The sequence below is a fragment of the Caloenas nicobarica genome, chromosome 4, assembly GCF_036013445.1.
Source record: "Caloenas nicobarica isolate bCalNic1 chromosome 4, bCalNic1.hap1, whole genome shotgun sequence".
NCBI classification, from domain to species: domain Eukaryota; kingdom Metazoa; phylum Chordata; class Aves; order Columbiformes; family Columbidae; genus Caloenas; species Caloenas nicobarica.
Genome location: NC_088248.1, coordinates 77,174,111 through 77,196,311, shown reverse-complemented (window position 1 = coordinate 77,196,311; position 22,201 = coordinate 77,174,111). Strand labels below are relative to the sequence as shown.

The window sequence follows — 22,201 nt, the reverse complement described above, 5'->3', positions numbered from 1 at the left end:
CCTGTGTAAGGGAGGCGGCCAGCTCTGACCTCCTGGCCTCTGAACTTGTGAATCATATAGTCATTTTGCTTTCTGAAGGGTTCCTGCCTCTCTCACGCAGGCAACGCCGAGGCATTTAATCAGCTACTTGCTGACCACAGCAGAACGGTTATGCTCGCACATCCCGGCCGCAATGCAGGTCCCCATAGAGGAGCAGCCAAGCCCTTCAGACCTTTCCCCTCTTCCACCCATGGGTGTTTTTTCCTCTAAATAACCTCACAGTGACCCACCTCTAGATGTGGTATAGTAGCTTTGTTCCGATCTGCAATCACATCCATCCTCTGTTCATCCGACACAGACCCTTCATTTCTACCATCCCAACGCCTACCCAATTTGCTGCCTCTCCTTGGCCTTGTTTGCTCCATAACAGCTGCTAATGACTCACTATGAGACCACACAAGCAAGAGAGATCGCACTCATGTCCTAAAAGTGCCCATCTTCTGCATTTCCAGCAGGATTCTCCTCTGAGATTGTACCAGCTCTTCATGGGTGGGTCTGGTCTGGAGACGGGCTCATGCCTGTTCCCTCCTGGCTCTCATTCGGTGGTTTTAAAAGAGTATAGCAATCCTCCTTTCCCAAGGGCACTGCATTTTCTTCCTTGTTTGGTGATTCTCAACCTTCTTCTGCATCGGGACCTTTCTGCTATTGAGGGGAGCACCATGGGGAAACACTGTAGGAGCTTAATTCTTCCCTGGGTACTTGAAACCTCGAGTTCATCCACAGCTGAGAAAACACTTTGAAGATGAAAAGCAGCCACTGCAGCCCTTTGCCTTGTTATTTATCCCCGCAAACAGCCAGGAACGCCAGCCCCTGACTGCAACAGCACTTGAGAACTGAAGTGTGACTCTATAAGGCGAAAGGCAGCAGAGGAACTGGACTTGGCTGGTAGTGTTGTCCCTGGCCAGGTCTCAAAGAGCTCTGAATTACTTTTCACCATGTGATGGAGGAAGGAGGTCCTCCTAGACAGATGCTGGCACAATTTTGTGTTGTTTTCAGCAGCGCAGCATGAGGCTGAGAGCAGCCTCAATGTGCTGTGGGAGGGAAAAATAAGGGTTATTGAAAAAACAAATGCCATTCAAGGAGAGCTATGATTAGCTGGACTTTATACAGACAGTTAAGGGGAAAGCTGAACTTTATTGCTTCTGGCTTTTTCAGCTGCCCCCGGTCTATTCAGACTTCATGACACTTAATATCAGAATAAACATTAAACTTTTTTAAACTGGCCAATTGAAGTCAACAGAGAGCAGAGAAGAGAGACCAAATGTACTGCTACCTATATTGATTAGATGATAGAAAATGTGATTTCCCTTTAAAGGTCCTGTCGATTTAAATGTCTGAAATTCACTGATGTGCAATAGAGTTTTTAATAGTCCACATGTTCCTGGTAAACCTCCATAATCAATTTTCCTTATGCTCTTCTCTTGTATTATCCATCATAATCATCTTCCCCCAGCTCTCATCAGCAAGCAATTCTGAATTTTAGGCTTGTCTGCAACCTGGTGACCTTCCTCCCACTCCCCCCCAATATGAAACCTATGAATAATCATTGAAACTGTGTTATAAATAATTGCATGTGTACTGCAGCCAGTAATTAAATTTTAGGATTATGCTCCTGTTCCTGGGTGGACTCTTGCTTTACAAGGGCAAGAAAAGCTTTTGAGCTTCTGGATCAAGTTGTCTTGGATTATAAGATCATTCCTTACAGCAAAATTCTTTGGTTATTTGAGCTGAGACTCAAAATGGATTTCCAGGACAGAAACAGGGAGGGCATAAGGAGAAAGTTCAGCATCAAGGTTCAAACCTTGCTTAATAACTTATTATTATTTGATTTTCTTCCATCCTCTGGGATTTGTAGGATGGAAAGAACATGTAATTGCCATAGATGCGGGTCTAACTTAGGTGAAGATGTCATTACTTTAGGAGGCTGTTTACTTCCTCGATGTTTCAGAAGTGTAGCTTTCCAGAGGACCCGGTGTTTATAGAAGATGACACTTGCTGGCACTTTGCTGCTGTGTTACACTATGAAAACCCACCCCACCTTAAGCAAGCTCTGATTCTATCTGGCTGGCCCCAGATGCTTTATTTAATTCCTGACACAAGCCACAGGTCTTCTCTTTAATCAACTTGCTGCTTTTGCCGACAACAAAGTTAATGATCCCTGCTTTGGCCGCATTTGACACCTGGCACTTACATTTTCATTGCCATCTCTCTTTGCTTCAGTGCACCTCCAGTGAGCATCCCGTTCCTATGTGACCAAGACTAAGCTCCAAGGGTCGTATCCCTCTGATTTCATATAAATGTCTACCTAAAGCTGAGCTGATTGCTCTTCCTAACGCTCTTCTTGGTTTCCAGTTGCTTCTCCAGAAATGTGAAGGCTTCCCATGGGACTGTGTCACATCTGCAGTCCCGTTCATGTCTCATGTACCCTACAGCATCTGGAATGGCTCTAAGTGCCCACACGTGGGCAACCAGCTCCTCTAGTATTATAGAAACTCAGACACTTAGCTCAGATAGGAATGACTAAATGGACACGAGACAATTCCCATCTTTCTTCCTCTGTACCGCCTTCCTACGACAAATAATTAAATATTTGCCTTTTATTCTGTGTTTTCTACTTTACTTTTTTTAACACACTGCCTCCATGGTTCATTATCTGCCCATTTCTTCCTGCCTGCTGCCCAGTGCCTCAACTCAGCATCTGTAGGGGAAGCCAATCTGTCATCTTGGTTTTGGAACAACCCCAAGATATGGCCAGTTTTTATTCTCTATGATTCCATGATTTTCTCTTTCTCTCATATCGTTTCCACTGTGTTTTTCCGTTCCGTGGCCTCCGCATTGGTTTTATGCCTTTTATTACTAACAGTTAGCTGGGTGAAATATCTATTTCACTCTCCTTTTTATGAGATGTAGTTGAAAAGACTTGCCAAAGTGGCTTAGATCTTCCAGTGCTGCTCCTTACAGCTCTGCACAGCACTCCAAATATTACACGAGGTACAAATGCTTGCACTGTTTCCAAATGTAGGTTTTTAACCCAAGTTTGATCATTAAAATAGCACCTCTTGGTCTAACTTGCAGTCAGCCCTTGATGTTCTGGGCAACGTAGATGTACATATTAAAAAACACTCCTGTGTGTAAAGTTGTATTAATACATAGACTGGAGTTATTATGTGACTGTGTTGGTAGAGACTATACCATCATGTTGGTTTGGGATGAGAAGGGTGGATTTCATCTCCTTTTAGATTACTCACAGCATGTCCTTCCTTGTGAATCCTTGAATGTACAGCCTCAGTGTCCTTTTACTGTGGAGTTTTGTTTCTTTCAGTATAAGTTATGGTTTTGTCTTTTTGCTCTTCCAACACAGCCTGCCTTTTCCCTTCCATGACCTCCCACCCCATGTTTGTTGTCCACCTCCTCGTATCAGCCTAGTTAGCTATGAGGGTGATCACAGTCAATGAGGCTCCCTAGTCTCTCTTGTAGCTGATGAAGACATGGAAGTATTTCTAGAGAGTAACTGCAAGCACTTGATTTAGGTTCCTCTAACCTGAAGTTAGTGCCTAATTCTTAATCAGTTCTATGTTGACTGACTCTCTGCAGTGATGCTACAATATATATTATCTACCTACGTACATACTTACATTTAAATACATACCTATATATACATAAAGACATATATATAACTGCATACCTAAATTCCATCTGTCTTGAATTAGTGCTCATTTCTCACCACCTTTTCTCTTCTCTTCTCCAGCTAGAATTTCATCCTGTTTTTCCAGCTTGGCTTCCTCCTCTAATCTCAGTTTCTGTCTTATCCATCTTCACTTATGCTTTGGGCTTGCAAACTCCAGCCTTCATATTTAATATCTAATGTCAGAAGCAAAAAAAAAAGGTTGGCATGAGAAGAACGGATGACAGATAGATGCAATGACCTGGGCTGGTACAGACATGTACACAATTTTGTCTTTGAATTCAAGGTTGCCTGGAAAAGTGCCACTGGAGAACATATATTGGAACCCTGTGGTTTTGTAAAGTCAGGAGAAGGACCTCTGTTCCTTGATTTTAATCATCATCCATCTCCATAAAACTTCAGGGGGGTTTAGCTTTTGTTTGAATGAATTTTGTGACTTCCAGAGAAAACAGAGGCAGGGGAGTATAATTGAGAGCTTGTGCCAAATTCATCTTAAAGCAAGGAATGCAAATCGAATAGCAAGTGTTGAATTATATATGATTAAAACTGCTTCAGACCTTACAAAGAAAAATAAAAAAGAGCCTTTTTATTCACTAGTTAATCATGTGAAAAAAAATAGTGGATGGAACAAAAATGAACTTAATCACAGAAAAAGGGGTCACAGTTCCTGCTTGACATATGACTGGGTTCTCTATCATAACAGTGCAGTGCAGGATGCACTGTCATTTAAATGTTTTAAAGAGAGACATTAAGAAGAGAGTTCATTGATAAATGACCCTTTAAAAATGGGCGAGAGTCTCTCCTTACCAATGAATGCTCAAGGTCTGCAGAGTTGTCTTGGCCCATCTTGGATGTTTTTGTGTTTTGCAGGCAGGGCTGGAAGGTTTTCCTGTGCTTTGTTGTATATAATGATGTACAGGATAGATAAGAGTGTGTTGAAATCCCTGAAGGCATGATCTGAATGCTGTCCATTTTTGCTAAGAATTGCTAGCCTGGCAGTAGCTCAAACTCAACACCCATGGACTTTCCTTATCCAGAAAATGCCAGAGATCAAACAAAGAAAATATAATTTTCTCCTTGCTTCTCTACAGTGAGAATGGTAACCTGAAAATAAGTTCTGGCCCCCGCTGAACCAACAATGTTGATGTGTTCTTAGGGACGTTTGATGCAGTGAACATCACGGATCCCTCAGAGAGCTTGCTGAACTCCATGTTCCCTCTGTCTTTGAAGGCATTGAGCTTATTTTGTTGTTGGCAGCAGTGGACAAAGGGGCACTATGTGCTCTGCCTTAACATCAACCCTGCAGAGATGATGTTGGGGTGAAGGAGGGTATGCAGTGAACAAACGGGTTTGGCTTATCCTTGACCAGCGGTTCCCTCAGCTCTCTGGCAAGGATGGCAAAGAAGGACACAAACCTCCAGTGTGTGCTGAAAGGTCCTTTAAAAATAACAGCCACGTTTCTGCTGCTTTGGTGGTAGCTAATGGATAGCTATGGAGCTTCAGTAGCTGTCTCTTCATGACACAGATGGGCACCTGATACGTATGGAGTGTTGGCTGGATATATTTGCTGAACAAATAGAGGTACTCATGGATCTCAACATTTAATATAAATGGCAAAACACCCTAATATCTCTCGTAGGATCTCAATGTTCTCTGCGGCTTGGTCAGTTTACCCAACACAGGGCTCTCCCTCACACCCAGCAGACCTGCGTGCTGAGCCTGTAGGTTCCTACTTTCTCTGTGTTTTATTTCCAGGGTAATCCAAATGGCTAAATTTTCCTATTGCCCTGCTCAGCACATGCCCAACCCTGCACTCAGTCTCCAACACTTTGTCTTTCATGGGTTAGTGTAGTGGTTACAGCTCTCCTGCGATGGAAGGGCTTCCAAACCCATTTCCTCCTTTTTTTTTTTTCATAGCAGTCTTATCAGGTTTACTTCTTCTCAGCTTTGGTTTTACACACCTTCATCTAGAATACTTCAAGGACATCACTGCTGATTAACACCAGCTTAACCACGAGAAGAGGGAGATGCCTTGTTCTAGGAGAGTGAGATTTCACATGGACTTTATTCACTTTTCGTTTGGGTCTGACTTCAGCGTGGTTTCTTTGATTTTGAGGTGGACGTTCTCACTTTACAAGTCCACACCAGCCACAAGATGTTCAATAATTGCAACTGGACAGTGTCGTAGGGACAGAGAGTAGGAAGGATGCTCCTTCCCGGAGCCTGATGCTCCGGTATAGAAGGGAGGATGCAAGAGCCATCTCTGACAGATGCTTCTGTAAATTATTCTACTGTTGGGGATTAAACAGACCCTCCATAATTTGTTCCACTTTTTAACTTCTCATATAACATTTTTCTTAATATCTAACTAAATCTCCCTTGCTGCACATTTACTCAATATTACTTCTCATCTTACATTCCATGACGGTGAAGGGCTACCTATCACTGTGTGCTCCTGGACCGTCTTGTTTACGTATTCAGCTACTCTGATTTTGTTTCTTCACAGCCTTCTTCTGAAACTAAACAAATCCAGTTCTTGGAGACTTTCCTCGCCCTGTAAAACTACTTATAATTTTAATGGAATTCCTTTGGGATCTTGTCATCTTCCTTAGCATGTAAAACAGTGCTTGCCCAGTACCAGCCCTTGAGGAACACCACTCGTCATGGGTCTCCACTTGGACATCGAGCTGTTGACCACAACTCTTTGAGTGCAGCCATCCAGCCAATTCCTTATCCTTATCCACTGAGCGGTCCACCCATCGAATCCTCGTCTCTCCAATTCAGAGACAAAGATGTCACGCAGGACAGTGTCAAATGCTTTGCACAAGTCCAGATGTGGAGCATTTCCCAGGTGTACTTCTCCCTCCTGTCCTCTCACACTTGTGTCGCCCAGTGCCACTTTTGCTTCTGTTCAGTGTCATCCTCCTGATTTCAGACACTGCCTTTAGCATATCAAGATAATTTTGAATTCCAGTCTTGTCCTGCACATTGCTTGTGACCCCCTCCTTGTCTTCTCTCAGCCACGAATTACATAAATCTATTCTTTATTCCGTCATCCGAATAATTATAAGAATATTGAGCAGTACCAGGCTCAAGACAGACCTTTGGAGACCTTCTTATTCTGAAAATGTGCCATTGCTACTCTTCTTGGAGCACAGTATTCATGAGCACCCACATTACATGATTGCTCAGAGGCCATTTTTACGGGCGCATCATGTGGACCTGTGCCAAAAAGCTTGCAAAGTAAAATCATTGTCACCTCCTTACTTTCCTGGCCAGCCTTAACCACATGATTCCTCTATAATTAATCTAATTTCTTCTGCTGCTTCTTTAAAAAGGGCATTTCTTTGTCCACTCCTTTGGGATCTCGTTCTCGATGATGGTTGGGAAGATAAAGGTGTTACTTCTCTGCCATTTCTTGTAGTTGATTTACACAGACTCACTGACAGGTACCAGCAACCCCTGGGAGAACTTATTTCTGTATAAGCAGTTGTGCAGCATGGGGGGATTTTAAAACAGTATTTGAAAGGAAAATCTCTTATTGTACAGAGAGTGTGGTGGGATGTGACAGGAAGCAGCCTGGATGTTATTCTGAAGGTGTTACCCAAAAGGGTCCTGAAAGTGCTTTATCTCCTTGGAACTGCTGCCCATCTCATCACTCACCACCTTCATGCCAGATAAATTTCTGTTCCCGATTTATGAGTGTGTACCTGTCTACCAATGGATCACCAACACAAACATCCCCCTCCGCACCCTTCAGCCTCGCTCCATCAAGTGTTTTGCAGTTAACAGCTCTTCCATTGAATCAACTGCAGTAAGAGACCAGGACAGATGGAAAGCTTTTTTACTTTTTTTTTTTTTTTCTTTTTTTGTCCTCAGCATAAATGCTTTTTCAGGTTTACATCTTTAAAAAAATCTGAAACACCAGATGGTATCAGGAGCAGGAAAGTGATACACTGCAAACAAGTGTAGACCAGGAAAGAGAAGTGCTGGTATGAAGGAGGGTTAAGTTAAGATAAAACTTTAATAAACTGAAAAACAAAATTCATCAGCAGAGCGGGTGGATCACAGTCAAGAGATAGATGAAGTTCTGACTTATAAGTAAGGTCATTAGAAGAGGGAATCTGGTTTAAAAGAAGAAAAAAAGGAAAAAAAAACCCCAGTATTCAGATGTCTTTAATGGCATTGCTGAACAAGACACAGAAATCTGAGCTGTCAGATCCTAAGCGCTCAGTGCTTCAGCCTCCAGAAATGCTCTTCTGTTCATGAGACAGAAACTAAGGCAAGCGTTTGGACTATCTACTAGCACTGAAAATAATTTTTAAAAATAGAAGCCACTGCAAACTGCCTGCCCCTGGGAACAGCAGGAAAGAAGGACAAGTCCCTCAGACTGAGATGAGATCCCAAAGAACTCAACAGGGATATTCAGAGAAAATATTTTCCTTTGCCTGCCAAGGAAGATGTTTCCAAGACAATGGCTGGAGATGTGTTTTCTTTTATGCCGTTAGCTGCCCCTCTTGGGTCCTTGCAAATTGCCCTGACCGAGAAGACTTCAAGACTCTGCATTTTCAGTGCCCCTGATGGGAGATGTTATTTGTACAAATTTCCCTCTGGGTTTTAACTTGCTGCTGAGACTTTTGACAGGAAGCGCAAGAATTATTTGAAGGAAATCAGGGCATTGCAATGCACATTGATGATATCCTGAATGACCATAAGGGGAAGAGAAAAAGGGGAAGACAAGAAAAAGCTGCAGAAATGTGTCAGGAAATGAGACGTGGCAAGAGTAATCTAATTTAAAATCAGAAACGTGAGATATTGGGGAGAAAGTATAAGTGAATTGACATACGCACAGACTCTGGCCAAAGCCAGGCAATTACAGAAATGCTGCTTCAACAGATAAGAAAGATTTACAGAGTTTGGTTCCTGGAATAAAACAAGATGACAATTCTTCTTACTGGGGTGTTATGCAGAAAGACTCAAAATGAAACAGGACTGAAAACCTGGACAGGGAGATTTGAAAGTCAAAGGGAAAAGAAAGCAAACACCTGAGTTTTGGCAAGCTGTGCCACCCGAAGATGAACCTCCTGGCCATTCAGTCCCTCTCTAAATGACTCGGGACAGTGTGACAAAACTCTTGTGCACTTTGCAGACCAATGGCGTTGGTTTTCAGAAATACTCTGGAAACAACACCTTAATGCACAGAGGGGTGTGTTTGCTTCAGGAGATGCTAAAGGAATATATTCGGGTAGCGAAGAGGGATCCCAACAAAAAATGGACTCCAAGTTCATTGTTCCCAAATCAAAAAGCTCACTGACCTGTCCGAAAGCAGCAGGGTGTTTAGTGTTAATTTTCCAGCTGCATTCATGCAGTTTGAGTCTTCTGCAAACCAGGAAAACAAGAGGCGAGAGCAGGCGCAGTCCTGAGAGTGAGGAGCCTGTTCTTGAAGACTGTGTGGAGAACAGCATAACACATGCAAATCTGTTGGAAGAGATTTCTCTCATCTCAAACACAGTAGGGAATAAACTTCTGGAGGCCATGGCAAAAGACAAGGCATTGCAGAAAGCTGTTAACACTGTCACTGAAAGAAGGTTTGGGAATTACAAATCAATTCAGATCAGAGCTTTCTGTAATTGATAGTGTTGTATACTGATGCAAAAATTAGTAGTGCCAAAAATACTCCAGCCCTGAGGTATTCTATAGAACCTGTGAGATTTTAAAAATGTATTGCGGTGGCCACAAATGAACACAGAGATGAAGAGGAGGGATAAATGGATGTGTGAAATGTGTCAATAATTTCTACCTTAGAGAGAAAAAACAATGATGATGGGTCAGTTATAGTGGACGTGTTGGATTACCCAGGGTACTCTGAGACTGCATTATTAGAGACTCTTCTATCATGGCATCTTGTAGGAAACAGTAAACCTTTTATTGGCAGATAAGGGCTTCCAGAAATGGTCATGTTTTACAGCGGTCCTTACTTAATTGACAGGACTTGGCAAGATTTTGAAAAGTGGTGAATGCCAGCGTTCTTCAGTTAAATGATTTGAAGCTAAGTGGAGTTAAGGGAGTTAAAAAAAATACATATATATATTTATATATGTGTATAAAACCATTACAGGCTGTGAAAAAGATCCATATCTCACTCTACCGGACTTAAGAAATCTGCCTGTAAGGCACTGATCACCGCTAGTTGCAATTTTGCTCAGAAAGCTGAGAATCAGACTGCCTTGCTTATTCAAATCTGGGCTGGCAAGCTGAGCTGATCTCGAGGCACAGATAGATATAAAGATGTATAAAAATACATGTGCAAAATCAGATGATAGCTGAGGAGCTCTGTAGCTGATGACCCCTGAACGCTGTTTTAGGGGCAGTTGAGCATAAGCTGCAATGAGAGAATAATTTCTCTTTGCAAAAGGGGGAGATGTAAAGGGCTTTTGCTCAAGTTAATCTAGGAAATAGAGAACAACGTTAACAGCAGGTTCTCAAAATCTCCTACTGAAATACAGGCTTGTAAAACTTTTTTTTTTTTTTTTTAATATTAATCTTGCTATAGGTCTGGACTGCTGAGGAACCCAAACACCACAGTACTAAGCTCTTTGGGGATCTCACACCTCAGTGACTATAGTTGGGGAGTACATGCTTCTCATTGCTCTGCCTTGAGAAGAGTAAATGTAGCCATTAGAAGCAAAAGAGAAATGCCTGTACTAACAGTTGGAGCACATAGCACTTTCTTTCCTCTGACAACTGGAAAATCAGCCCCATGGCAATTGCTGATAATGAACTTGAGCATGTAAACCAAGTAGGGGAGACTGTTGTGAATGTCTAGCATGTAGCTGATATCATGAATACTGCTTTGATTAAATTATTCTTTAGTTCTCCCAGTTCCCCCATATATAGACCTCCATTTGTCTTTGCATATCTCTGCATGGGATTGTCCCTCCTTTGCCCCATGTTTCCTGCATCTTACCTTAGATTTATATCTGGGACAGGGACTTTTAATTTCCTTTATGTGTACCAAACCCAGCTGATGACCAAAGTCATCAGTTTATTGATGATGGTGCAAAGCAAGTCATCAACATTGCAATTGTAGTTGGTTGGCCAGAGAGGTGGTGGGTGAACCATCCCTGGAGACATCCCAGGCCAGGCTGGACGGGGCTCTGAGCAACCTGAGCTGGTGCAGATGTCCCTGCTCATGGCAGGGGGGCACTGGGGGAGCCGGGAACGTCCCTTCAACCCAAACTATTGTATGATTCTATGGCTTTTAGAAGTCTCCAGCTTCCCACCTAAAATTGCCCCTTTTCACAAGAGTTCAGAGTTGCAACATGCTTGAAAACATTCCTCTCCCCTCCGATGGAGGATGGATTTCTATCTGTGGGGCTGCTGTAGCCAGATCTTGCTTAGAGAAAGACCTCGTCAGGATTGCTGCTTTCACCGTTGCAGTGGAGAGCTCTGACGTGTCACACACTTTTCTCAAGGACACCAAAGAGGAAGAGAAAATGTCACAGTGCTGGACAGGGCAAATGGAAGTCACCTATGTGTGGAGCATTACAGACAATTTCTGTCCTTTTTAGGTCACTCTCAGTTCATCCGAATGCAGCGCTAATTGAAGTTATAATGACTCCTCTTTCAATGGCAGCTTTCATCCGAAGTACTTTGATATGCCAGTGAGAGTTATGTTAAAACACCATCAATAAATACACATTCAAAGCAATACACTTAGTGCTTCAGCTATAAAGTCTGTACATGGTCTCATCAGCTCTATTTTTGACTGAATAAATGCTAGGCATGAACAGTACTCACTGCATTTTCCACAGCCCTCCCTCCACACACACTCTTGCACACGCATGTGCACGCACAGGTTCTCTCTTCCTTGCTTTCTGGAGAGATTAGACTGAGGTTTTCCAAGGGATGAAGGCAACCTGTGTGCTTCCCACTTTGCAGCCATGGCCAGTTATGCTGCCTCATTGTGCCATGCCTCTCTAAGAAAATCCATAATGGATTATTTTCTTACAGACAGGATGCCCACGATGTCTTCCTGGGATCAGCCTCACAGGAAGAATAAAGATCATTCTGAATAGCAAGAGTCCTTGATATTCTTATCCCTTCCTTGGGATGTGCTTTCTACAGCATACGAAGGTGAAATACCAGACTTGGATTAACGGGAAGGCATGCAACCAAAGCTCTTGCTCACCATCATATTTTAGGTGGATAAGGGTATGTCTGAGTCCTGTCCAGGACATAGGAGATCCCTGGACAAGGGACATGAGAGGTCAGAAAGGGGACAGAACACAAGCTCGTATGATCAAGCTGACCCAGCCAGAGTTAGACCTAAAAAGGAGTGATCTTGGGTCTAAATTTTCTTTGCTATGCCTCAGCAGAGAATCTTTATGTCACTACCATCTGTCCAGGACATTTTAAAGCCAAACTTACATGGAACTTCTGGTCTTATACATATCTCCTTTAAGTACTTAGAGATCTCCTCCAGCCCTTGAGACCTCACAATCTTCAATACAGTTGTCCTTAGAGATCCCTGCTAGATGGGCTCATCCCACAGGATGGGATGCTTATTTTTAGGCACCTGTGTTAAGGTCTTAGTGACCACAAGCCCCACTAACTACCATCTTCTGTTGGTGGCATAGCTCGTTTGCTTTGGGATGGGGAAACACCTCTGTTACACCAGAAATCAGGGACTGAAGCCGCCCAATATATCAATATCATGGTGTCCCCAAATTTTGGCAAGCAATGAATGTGACACGGATCACGTTCACTGCCAAAACTTGTGTCTTGTTGTATGATACAGGTTTCAGAGAACACACTTCAGAATAGCGTTTGAGGTTTCATGGATGCTCAAGAGTCTTAAGCCTTCTTTCTGGTCAGATGGATTAATCTTATTTGGAATAGGTACACAACTACTTGCAACCAGGTCATGAACTGAGCGTGATGGTCTGATTTGCATTTTCATTTCGTAAGAATATTGTTTATAGCTGATTCGGTGTTTACTCTGTCTGAGTCAGTCCAGCAGGATGGGGCATTCCAGAGGCATCTTTAGAAAACAAAAGCTGAAGCCTTGTCAAAAAGGATGTGTTAGTGTAGGAAAGTAATGATATCTAGAGAGACTTCACCCCAAGTCATCATGAGGGATTTCATGAGGAATTATTTTCTTCTTAAGGCTAATGGAGTTATGGTGTAACTTCACCAGACCATAGACAATCAGAGGGCTCCAGATTTTCATACCACTTTAAAGTTTGCGGACACAGCCCAACAATTAATGCCTTATCCCCACTTTTCTTGTTTGTTTTTTTTTTTTTTTTTCAGTCAGGTTCTAGTCATTGGCTTGGTAGGGGACAAATAAATTGCTTCATCTTTTCAGGCTTCATCAAAGTCAGAGTTACACTTGCCTCCTTGGCAAATAGCTAAGAGAGCTACAGATGTGAAGAGCAGTCAAAGACAAGTTGGGGATTATCGAGTTCATCTTGCCAGATGTCTAAAATCCAACTCACCGAGCTCTCTTTGGCTTTCACTTAACACTTGTGACCACGTTTCACTCTCACTTTGCAGTGTTAAGTCCCCACAGGGCAGAGAACAGCCCGCTAAAAACGTCTGCACATCGTCAGACTTGTGCAAATCCATCATGCCAAAGGATAGCTTGCTCAATAAACCTCCTGCCACGGGAGGGATCTTGACCAACAGGACAACTTAAGTTTTCAGGCTCCTCTGAAGGTATCTAGGTGTCACATATTAGTCTATGTTAAGCAGCTAGAGAGATCAGGAGAACGTGGTTTCTTCTGGTTTTGAATCTATGCCGGGGTAAATTATCTTCTACATGGATCAGCTGTTAGAAGAGAAGTAGCCACTAAGTGAATGTTATTGTATTTATTTGTATTTCTGCAGTGCCTGTAAAGTCCTGCTTGAAGGCACAGGGCAAACACAGACAAAAGATTGCTTATAACCTGAAAGTAAGGGGGGAAAGGTCAGAGTTGTAGGTACAAAGCATATTTTTAATGTCAGCTGGAGACATGCAGCATGTTGAACTTTCCAGTATTGCGTTGACACCCTTAGACATTACATTCCTGAGGTGTTCTCAGCAAATTCCACCATCTCGGTGCTGACTGGAAAGAATCACCAGTGAAAGAAGATCAGTTTGCACTGTGGGATTTCATGATGTGTGTGTATTATGTTTGTAAAACTATCTTAAGTCTGCAGAGGGCTGATAGCAACGAATGGCGTCATTCTCCTCGCATGAGCTGCTCTGATCTAATCCAGCAAAAGAGTGAAACAGCCCTCCAAGTGCTCATGTTGTTGGAGCACAGAGCATGCACTAAGCTCAGGGCAAGACAGACAGAAGGGAAGGTAACTTTCCCTTGCCTGGAGAACAGCGTCACAAAAGGAATTGCTGGGCACTGCAAAATCTCTCGGCCATTTACACAGGTTGGCTGGCAGACTGATTCTGGGTGGTTAAACACTGTCCCAGGTTGGCCAGAGAGGTGGTGGCTGAACCATCCCTGCAAATATCCCAGGCCAGGCTGGACGGGGCTCTGAGCAACCTGAGCTGGTGCAGATGTCCCTGCTCATGGCAGGGGGGGCACTGGGGGAGCTGGGAAGGGCCCTCCAACCCAAACTATTCTGCGATTCTATGAGGACACCCATCCAGCTTTACAGGCAAACCAAGGCTTGTAGACAGACACCTCTCACACACCACGACACGTTGCATGTGACGTGTCTGGTCAGCAGAAGACCTCTGAAGTGCAGCAGGCACATGAGGTGGCAGAGCAGAAGGGATCCCACAGCATGGAACATGCAAAAGCACAGGAGGTCCATCCACCCTGAGCATGAGGGGAATGAGAGGCAGGAGCCTTCTGCATCATACTTGTACTTATTGTGCAAGATTTGGCAGGTCTAATTTAGGAAGAATTATGTAAAAGATGTCCAACTGACCTGAAGGGGTAATAAACCACTCCTGTTGCTCTGTTGGAGATGTCGGATAGTTATTCTCTTAGCAGCAAATATTGTAAAAGTAAACACCAAATGTTCTGGAGTCAACAGCTTGTCATGCAAATAATAACAATGTTCATTGCTCCATAGGACTGCGTGTGAATCAGGGGTGTAAAAGGATTGACACCTCATACATACAAAAAACAGAGGGGAGGGGGAGGTATCTCAAAGCTCCAGGCTGAACAGCACCAGGAGAAATGGTGTCGTTCCTACCAAAGCATCTGAAACCCAAGTGTTGGTTGGATCAGAATGGCAGAATGGTAGAACCCCATGTTGGTGCTCTCCAGGTGTTTTGTTCCCCATTTCCCAACTGGCACATGGGGTCAGTGTCACCCTTTCCTACCCCAGACACAGCCTCACTTTCTTGGTGAGGGAAATTATCTCCTTGGAGGAGAGTCAGACCTCCTTGCCCTTTGAGATACCTGTATAAGAAGAACTGAGGGTCTGTTAAGGGAGTGGGAAGAACTAGATTTTCCTCTTACTCCTGTACATTAGGAGTAACTTTATATAAGTGTCACTGAGGTAGGCAAGAGCAGAGACAGATGTGGAGCATAGCCACAAACAGGATGTGAAAATAAACTCATTACTCCATCTGCCCACCGTAAACAGCATGAAATTAGCGGCAAGTGAGGAATAAAAACCCAGACAAATGGCCTTTTAAAGAGAGCAGAGGGAGCTGGAAGGTGTGCTATTAGAAAATCAGAGACACGGGAAGCCCAAGCTATGCACAACCCAGGGCATATCAAACCCCCCAGGTCAGGCAGAGGCAGAGGTGGAGAGTCCACGAGGTGCAAGTTTTGAAGGCAAAACCAGAAATGTCACTCCATCTTTGGGAAAGAAGACCTGATATTGCTTTTGTCCCTGTCTGTTAGGAAGCAGCATCTATTTTATAAGTCACGGAGATTTTTTTTTTTTTTTCCTAAGAGGTACTCTCTTAATGTTGCAGAAAATTACTCTCTCAGGGTAGTGCGAGGAGGAAAACGTGGTGTTATGTTGTCTCAGTTGCAAAGACATCGCTAACAATAAAAGCCCCTGAATGATTTGGGTTTTAAGTGACATGATTATGGAACAGGTCATTCGTGACACTCCACTTCAGGTTGCTTCAAGCAGCTCTGTCATAAAGTCTGAACGGGGGTGTTTTATGCTTTGGGTTTGGGCTGTAAATATTCACCCTTGGCCTTTGTTCTATGAAGCAAGTCTCAGCTTGAGGATATATTTACTTAAAATTTCGCAGGAAAATTTCTCAAATGCTCAATTTGCTTGATTTATTTAAAGTGGGATCCCAAAATGTTTTACAGCTTTTATGGGCTGGCTGTGTTTATAACCATCCTGGGGAGTATCTTCTGCAATTCATGTAGCGGAGAGGGGGAAGGAGGGTCATAATTTCTATTTTAACCTACTTTTCTAGCATCTGACATGACACTGACAAAGTCATCTCTTCCAGAATAAAAACTGCCATTCTTTATCCTTGTCCAGAGGAGATCCTTTGGAGAAAGCCAGGGCAAAATAAGTCAAATATATGTATTTTTTTTTTACCCCTATGGATTCAGCTCAGATATGTGCACAGAAAATTCAGTGGTTTCTGGAAGCAGAGACTATAAGCAGCTCTGGCTCATTTTATAGATCTTAGTGAAATTGCAGACCAAATGATATTTCAAGGAAACTGTTTCCTTGTGTTCGGAGTTCTTCAAGATATGGCAGCCCAAGGCAGAGTTTCCTATATGTTGGAAATAACTTCTCTCTCCACATTTGACAGATCCAAACAAGCCTTGAGTGCTAAATAAACCAGGGCTATGAATAAATCAGGGGTAGGAGAACTCAAATTTGAGGTGTTGCGAGGTTTGAGATACCTGAAAGCTTCAAGTTGGCCATGAGGCACTTTGAAATAGTCTGGAGTTTGATGGAAGGTTTTGTATTTGAGATGCCATTGGGTTGTTTCAGGAGGAAACCTCCTGGTGGGTTCACCCAAAGTTTGTAATAAACGTAATTGAAATTTCTGAACACCAGCTGCTACCTTCTACAACAGAAGCAGGTCCTTCTTAGCAAACACCTCGAGACTTCTGAGGGAAGAGAAATGGATATATTGGGCTCAAGTGGTGAACAGGGGGGGCATCAGAGATAGGTGCAGAAATTCAGGGCAAGAGAGGTAGCAGGTGGAAGGAGGAAAAAAGGACTTTATGGAGAGATCAATAGACACTTGGAGGGAGGAGAGATCTCATGAAGCCCTCAGAGATGGAAACCAGGGCCACACACTTTTCCCAGGAGAGAGGATTTTCTAATGTTGTCTGAGTTGAGTCTCAGCAGGAGGAGACCCTGGAGGGGCTCAAAAACCAGAAGGTGCTCCCACCTTATCTACCCCATGAAGGGGAAAGTATCCTTACCCTTCTGCTTCCTATCCAAAGGGAGGACAAGTTCTGTTAGGAACAAAGAGTTCCTTCAGGAAACATTTGAGAATTCCTCCTTCAAGGTCATGGCAGCAGTTTCTGTTTTTATAGGATCTGAAATTATGTTATAGGCACGGGGACTGATTCTCCCCTTCCATAAACCAGGTTTCCCTCTTCATCACTCCCCCAAGCCATGCTGCAGTCATGCCTGACCTAGGCCAGCATGCTCCAAAGAACCCCACCAAATGCAAGGTGGTGCAATTCACCTTCTCCTCCACGTCTGCCTCCTCTCCACCACCCGGGTGCCACCGTGCACCCCTGCAGCCCATGTCACAGGCTACGGAGAGGCAGCCTGTCCCCTGCAGTCCATAATGCTCCATGGTGGAGCAGATCTCCACCTGCAGGCTATAGAAGTTAACGGTGAAGCAGATCTCCACCTGCATCCCATGGAGGTTAAAGGAGGAGCAGATACCCAGCTGCAGCCCATGGAGGCCAATGGTGGAGCAGGTATCTGCCTGCAGCCCATAGAGGACCCCAGGTGGATGTTTAAAGGAGGCTGTGACCCTGGGGGTAAGTCCATGCTGGAGCAAGCTCCTGCAAAGACCTGTGGAAAGAGAAGCCCGGGCTGAAGCAGGTTTTCTGGCAGGACTTGTGACCCATGGGAGACCCATACTGGAGCAGCCTGTTCCTGAAGGGCTGCACGCCATGGAAGGGATCCGTGCTGGAGTAGTTTGTGGGAAAACTACAGCCTGTGGGAAGGACTCATGTTGGAGAAGTTCATGGAGAACTTCCTCCCATGCTGGAACATGGAAGAGTGTGAGGAGTCCTCCCCTGAGGAGGAAGGAGCAGCAGAGACAATGTGTGATAAACTGACCAAAACCCCTGTTCCCTGTCCCTCTGTGTTGCTCAGGGGAGGAGGTAGAGAAATTGGGAGTAAAGTTGAGCCTGGGAGGAAGGTGTTTGAAGATTTAGTTTTTATTTCTCATTATCCTACTCTGATTTGATTGGTAATAAATTAAATTAATTTCTCCCAGTTGAGTCGGTTTTGCCCATGACAGTAATTGCTGAGTGATCTCCCTGTCCTTATCTTGACCCACAAGCCTTTCATCGTATTTTCTCTCCTGTGTTCAGCTGAGGAGGGGACTGATCGAGCAGCTTTTGTGGGCACCTGATCTCCAGCCAGGGTCAACCCACCACGTCCTGTTTGCAGACTGATCCTGCTCAGGGCCACTTTCTGAAATCAGGAGGACCCTGGTTTCAAGGAGAAAGAGGCAACCTCTCCTTCTGGCTCCTCAGCTGGAGGTGCAGGAGGCCATACGCATCTCGCTGCTACTGGTGGCCCAGTGACATGAGAGAGGGTTGGGTTGAGGTGTTGAACCTCAGGTTGTGCCACGGATCCTTAACATCCCTTTAATTTCGTTTCACCCACTCTTGTCCGTTTTCAACACTGCTGAGAAGTGCTGCAGCACACTCGAACAGCCAGCGTGTGTCAGCCCCACCGTGGGGGTAATTCGTGAGCAGGAGTGGTGAGATCTGGCATTTAAACACCCCAGCTGACCTGTTAGGGAGGGATCTGCCTACTTGATGACTTCAGAAATGGGGTCATTGCTTGTAGAGTGGGTGATGATGAGAGGGATTTCCATCTTTGCCTATGAAGATGGATGTTCCAGCCTGGTTTAGCTCATGGGATGCATGATTAATTTTGCTACTAGGGTTGCTCCACCACCCTCAGGCGCCTTCTCCATTTTTCTTGCAGAAGGTATGGCAGAAGCTGTCAGCTCAAGCAGGGACTGCCTTCAAGCAGGCGAGTCCTGCACCAACGACCCCATCTGCAGTGCCAAATTCAGAACCCTCCGGCAATGCATCGCAGGCAATGGAGCCAACAAGCTGGGCCCCAACGCCAAGAACCAGTGCCGGAGCACTGTGACAGCCCTGCTCTCCAGCCAGCTGTATGGCTGCAAGTGCAAGCGAGGCATGAAAAAGGAGAAGCACTGCTTGAGCGTCTACTGGAGCATCCACCACACGTTGATGGAAGGTCAGTTGAGCAGGGTTCTTGCTTCTGATGGTCTTCCTACAAGAGAATTACTGCTGGGGCTTTGTGCAGAGTCCCCCAGGACCAAAGTGGCTGCATAAAAGGTCACTCCTGTAGTATTCTGTTCCATCTCAAGACCTACTGACCCCCACGGTAATGGCATTTTGGGGAAAGCAATCCTAAGAACCTCAAAAACCTCCTCCTTTTTTTTTAACCTGGTCTCCTTTCCTTTATGATGTTCCCAGTATAACTTGAGATCTTTTGCTGGGGAAATGCATGGTATGTTTAGCGTCTAAGTATGCTAGCCAAGACCGTGAAAGCTGTGGATTTTACAGAAACACTCTACAAAGCACGGACATTGAAGAAAAAGCAGAATTAACTTAAAAAAATCACTTTCTCAGAGGCTCTCAAATGCACCAGTGTCTTTGGGTTAGTGAAGATTTGGGGCTGATGACAGCAAGTTGGAATTTAAAGTGTTCCCAGAGCCGGTATTTAGTAAGTTTGGGTTTTGACGGTTTTTAAGAGTCATCATAAAAGCGCGCCTCAGTGGCCATAACTCTTCCTCGTCAGGCTGGTGAGTATTTTATGCACCATGAAAATTAAAATGGGGAATAAACTAGAACCTTCCAGCCATGGGCTGCAAAATAGATTAATAAAACACTGCTAGCTGAAAGCTGAAAGGAAAGGTGCAGGGTGATAACACAGGCCGAAAGGCCAAGCAAAACAAAGAGGATGGAGACTATAATGCATAGGCTTGCCAGAAAGGGAACTGCTTCATCAACTTCATGGAAAGCTTTCGGGCACCACAGCTTGCAGGGTGCAGAGCATGGTGACATGAGCTGGCTGGGGAAATAAGAGACCTCAGTGCTCTCCAGGATCCAACCTTTCCCATAGTTACCTGCCAGGTAAGCCTGTTTTTTGCATTGGAAAGCCTGGGGAAACGGTGGCAATCCAGCCTCTCCATTCATCTTCACAGGCTGAGTTTCAAGCCCTCCCTGCCGACCTTCATGGCCCATCGGTGATGTGGTTGTGCAGGACAAGGGTGTCAGGAGGACTCCCAGCTCTGGAACCGCTGCTGGAAGAACGGGAAGACGGCAGGGAGTGCTGGGGACAGATGTGGGTCTCCAGATGCTGAGCAGGACATGGGTGCTGGATGGCTAGGTTGGGTGGGCTTCCTGCTTGGGACCTTCATCCTGGAGATGACTGTGAGAGGGCTGTTATCAGAGACTGCCAAGACTTTGCCCTACTCTCATCTGCTGTCATGTTACGTTTTTTCCAAGCACCGAGCTCACTTGCAATGCAGATTCGCACTCCCAAACCTTTGATTTCCTTGCCTTAATTTCCCTGGGGAAATATATTTCATAATAGTCACATGTTTTAGAGTCCTTACACATGTTTAATTGACTGAGAAAGGAGGCCAATCCACATGGTCCGTGTAGGGCTTTGTCTCTGTCATACATACCCAGGAGGCTGTAAAAAGCTTCCTAGAAGCCCTCTTATAAAATCAATTGTGGAAGCGTGTGCTCAGGGAATTTACAAAGCATCCTATTTACTCAGCTTCTCTTGAGTGCGCCTGTGTTTAGCCACCTTCCCATTTGGAGACACAATAACATGATGACAACCCGATAACAATTCTCTGATAAGGTGCTATATCATCAGGACATAAAACTGCTACGCTGAACATACAAATGGTCCCCTCTCCAGTCAGTAATGATGTAAGATATTTCAATGAAGGTGTAAAGCTGCCTTGTAATGCACCTGTGGTAATTGCACAGGGCTGTGTACCCTGGGAGGTATTTCTTCCTGACCGCAGCTGGTGATCAGCATATGCCCTGAGCATGAGGTTTGATAGTCCTTTTATCCCAGCCAGTACATCTGCTGCTGCTGTTCATATCCATCTAAATGTCTAGTAAAAAAAAAGAGAAGAAGAAGAAAAAAGTGACACTGAGCTGTTTGCTTCAATAATATTCTGTGGTATCCATCAGGATGATGGGGCATTACAGATCATTGAGTGGATGAAAGGAATGCACCGATTGAATAAAATTAACTTCCCAGCAAGTTAAAAATGAAGAGGAGAAGTTTCTGTGGGAGCTGTGGGTCATTAGCTCTATGCTGAGTAAGAAAGGGCTGTGTGCAAGGAGGAGAGGTGTTAGTAAATATGAAGGTGTGTGTCTTGCCACACAAACAGCCCTGGCTGTGTCCTAGAAACAGGTGAGGACCGTCGACCCAGGGAGGGACATATAGGAAACAGCAAGGATTGTGATGGAAACCCCATGTATGTAGGAAGCTGGTGCTCTTAACTCTGCTCATGAGAGAGAACTTATGCTACAGTCTGGTCTCCTCAGTGGCAATTCCTGCCAAGGGACCCAAGACTTGAGCTGTAGAGAACTGCAACTCAGCAGTTCCCTAAGAGGCTGTCCTACTCCAAACCTGTGATGTATTTTTTAAAAGCCAGTTACATCCTATTCCCTTATCTAAGGATTTGGCCATTTATCAGTTCTGGTGACTCTGAGTATCCATTTACTTATGGTCTTTAGAGCACACATCCCCTTGGACCCACCAAGCAAACCTGCACTGCATCTGTTGAGCCTTGGACATCCCTCAGGAACCTCAGTTGCCGCCTTACCAACTTCTCTTTTCAACCCAGGCATGAATGTACTGGAGAGCTCCCCCTACGAGCCGTTCATCAGAGGCTTTGATTACGTCCGTCTGGCATCCATCACCGCAGGTAGGTAGGCGGGCAGGGAGGAGGACGCTCCTACACTGACTGGTTCCAACAGGGGGGAACTGGCTGTAGGATCAAGCACTATGGACAAGGCGGTCCTTTGTGGGCTGTTCACAAAGCATTGCTGAGGTCTTGCAGTAGTTTTTCCAGCGAGCTGCTTACGATTTCTGTGCTAAACTGTTGGTAGAAGAACACAGGAAAAAAAAATCACTTCTGATTTTCATTCTTTGCCTTTTCCTGTCTGTTCTGTGAAGGGCTGGGGCTGAGGGATATGGTAGGAAGGCCTCTTCCAATGAGCCATCACAGGTGGGCTGATTCTCCATAGCAGGTGGATGACCTCTGCC

The 22,201-nt window shown here is 44.6% G+C and overlaps 1 protein-coding gene across 1 annotated transcript in view; it reads left to right on the top strand.

Moving 5' to 3' along the window:
• The window catches only part of GFRA4 (GDNF family receptor alpha 4), a 72,859-nt gene that overhangs the window by 38,369 nt on the left and 12,289 nt on the right, over positions 1-22,201 (top strand). The window contains exons 2-3 of the mRNA XM_065633839.1: positions 18,857-19,135; positions 21,780-21,860. Coding sequence (XP_065489911.1) covers positions 18,857-19,135; positions 21,780-21,860 — 360 coding nt within the window. The remainder of the gene's footprint in view (positions 1-18,856; positions 19,136-21,779; positions 21,861-22,201) is intronic.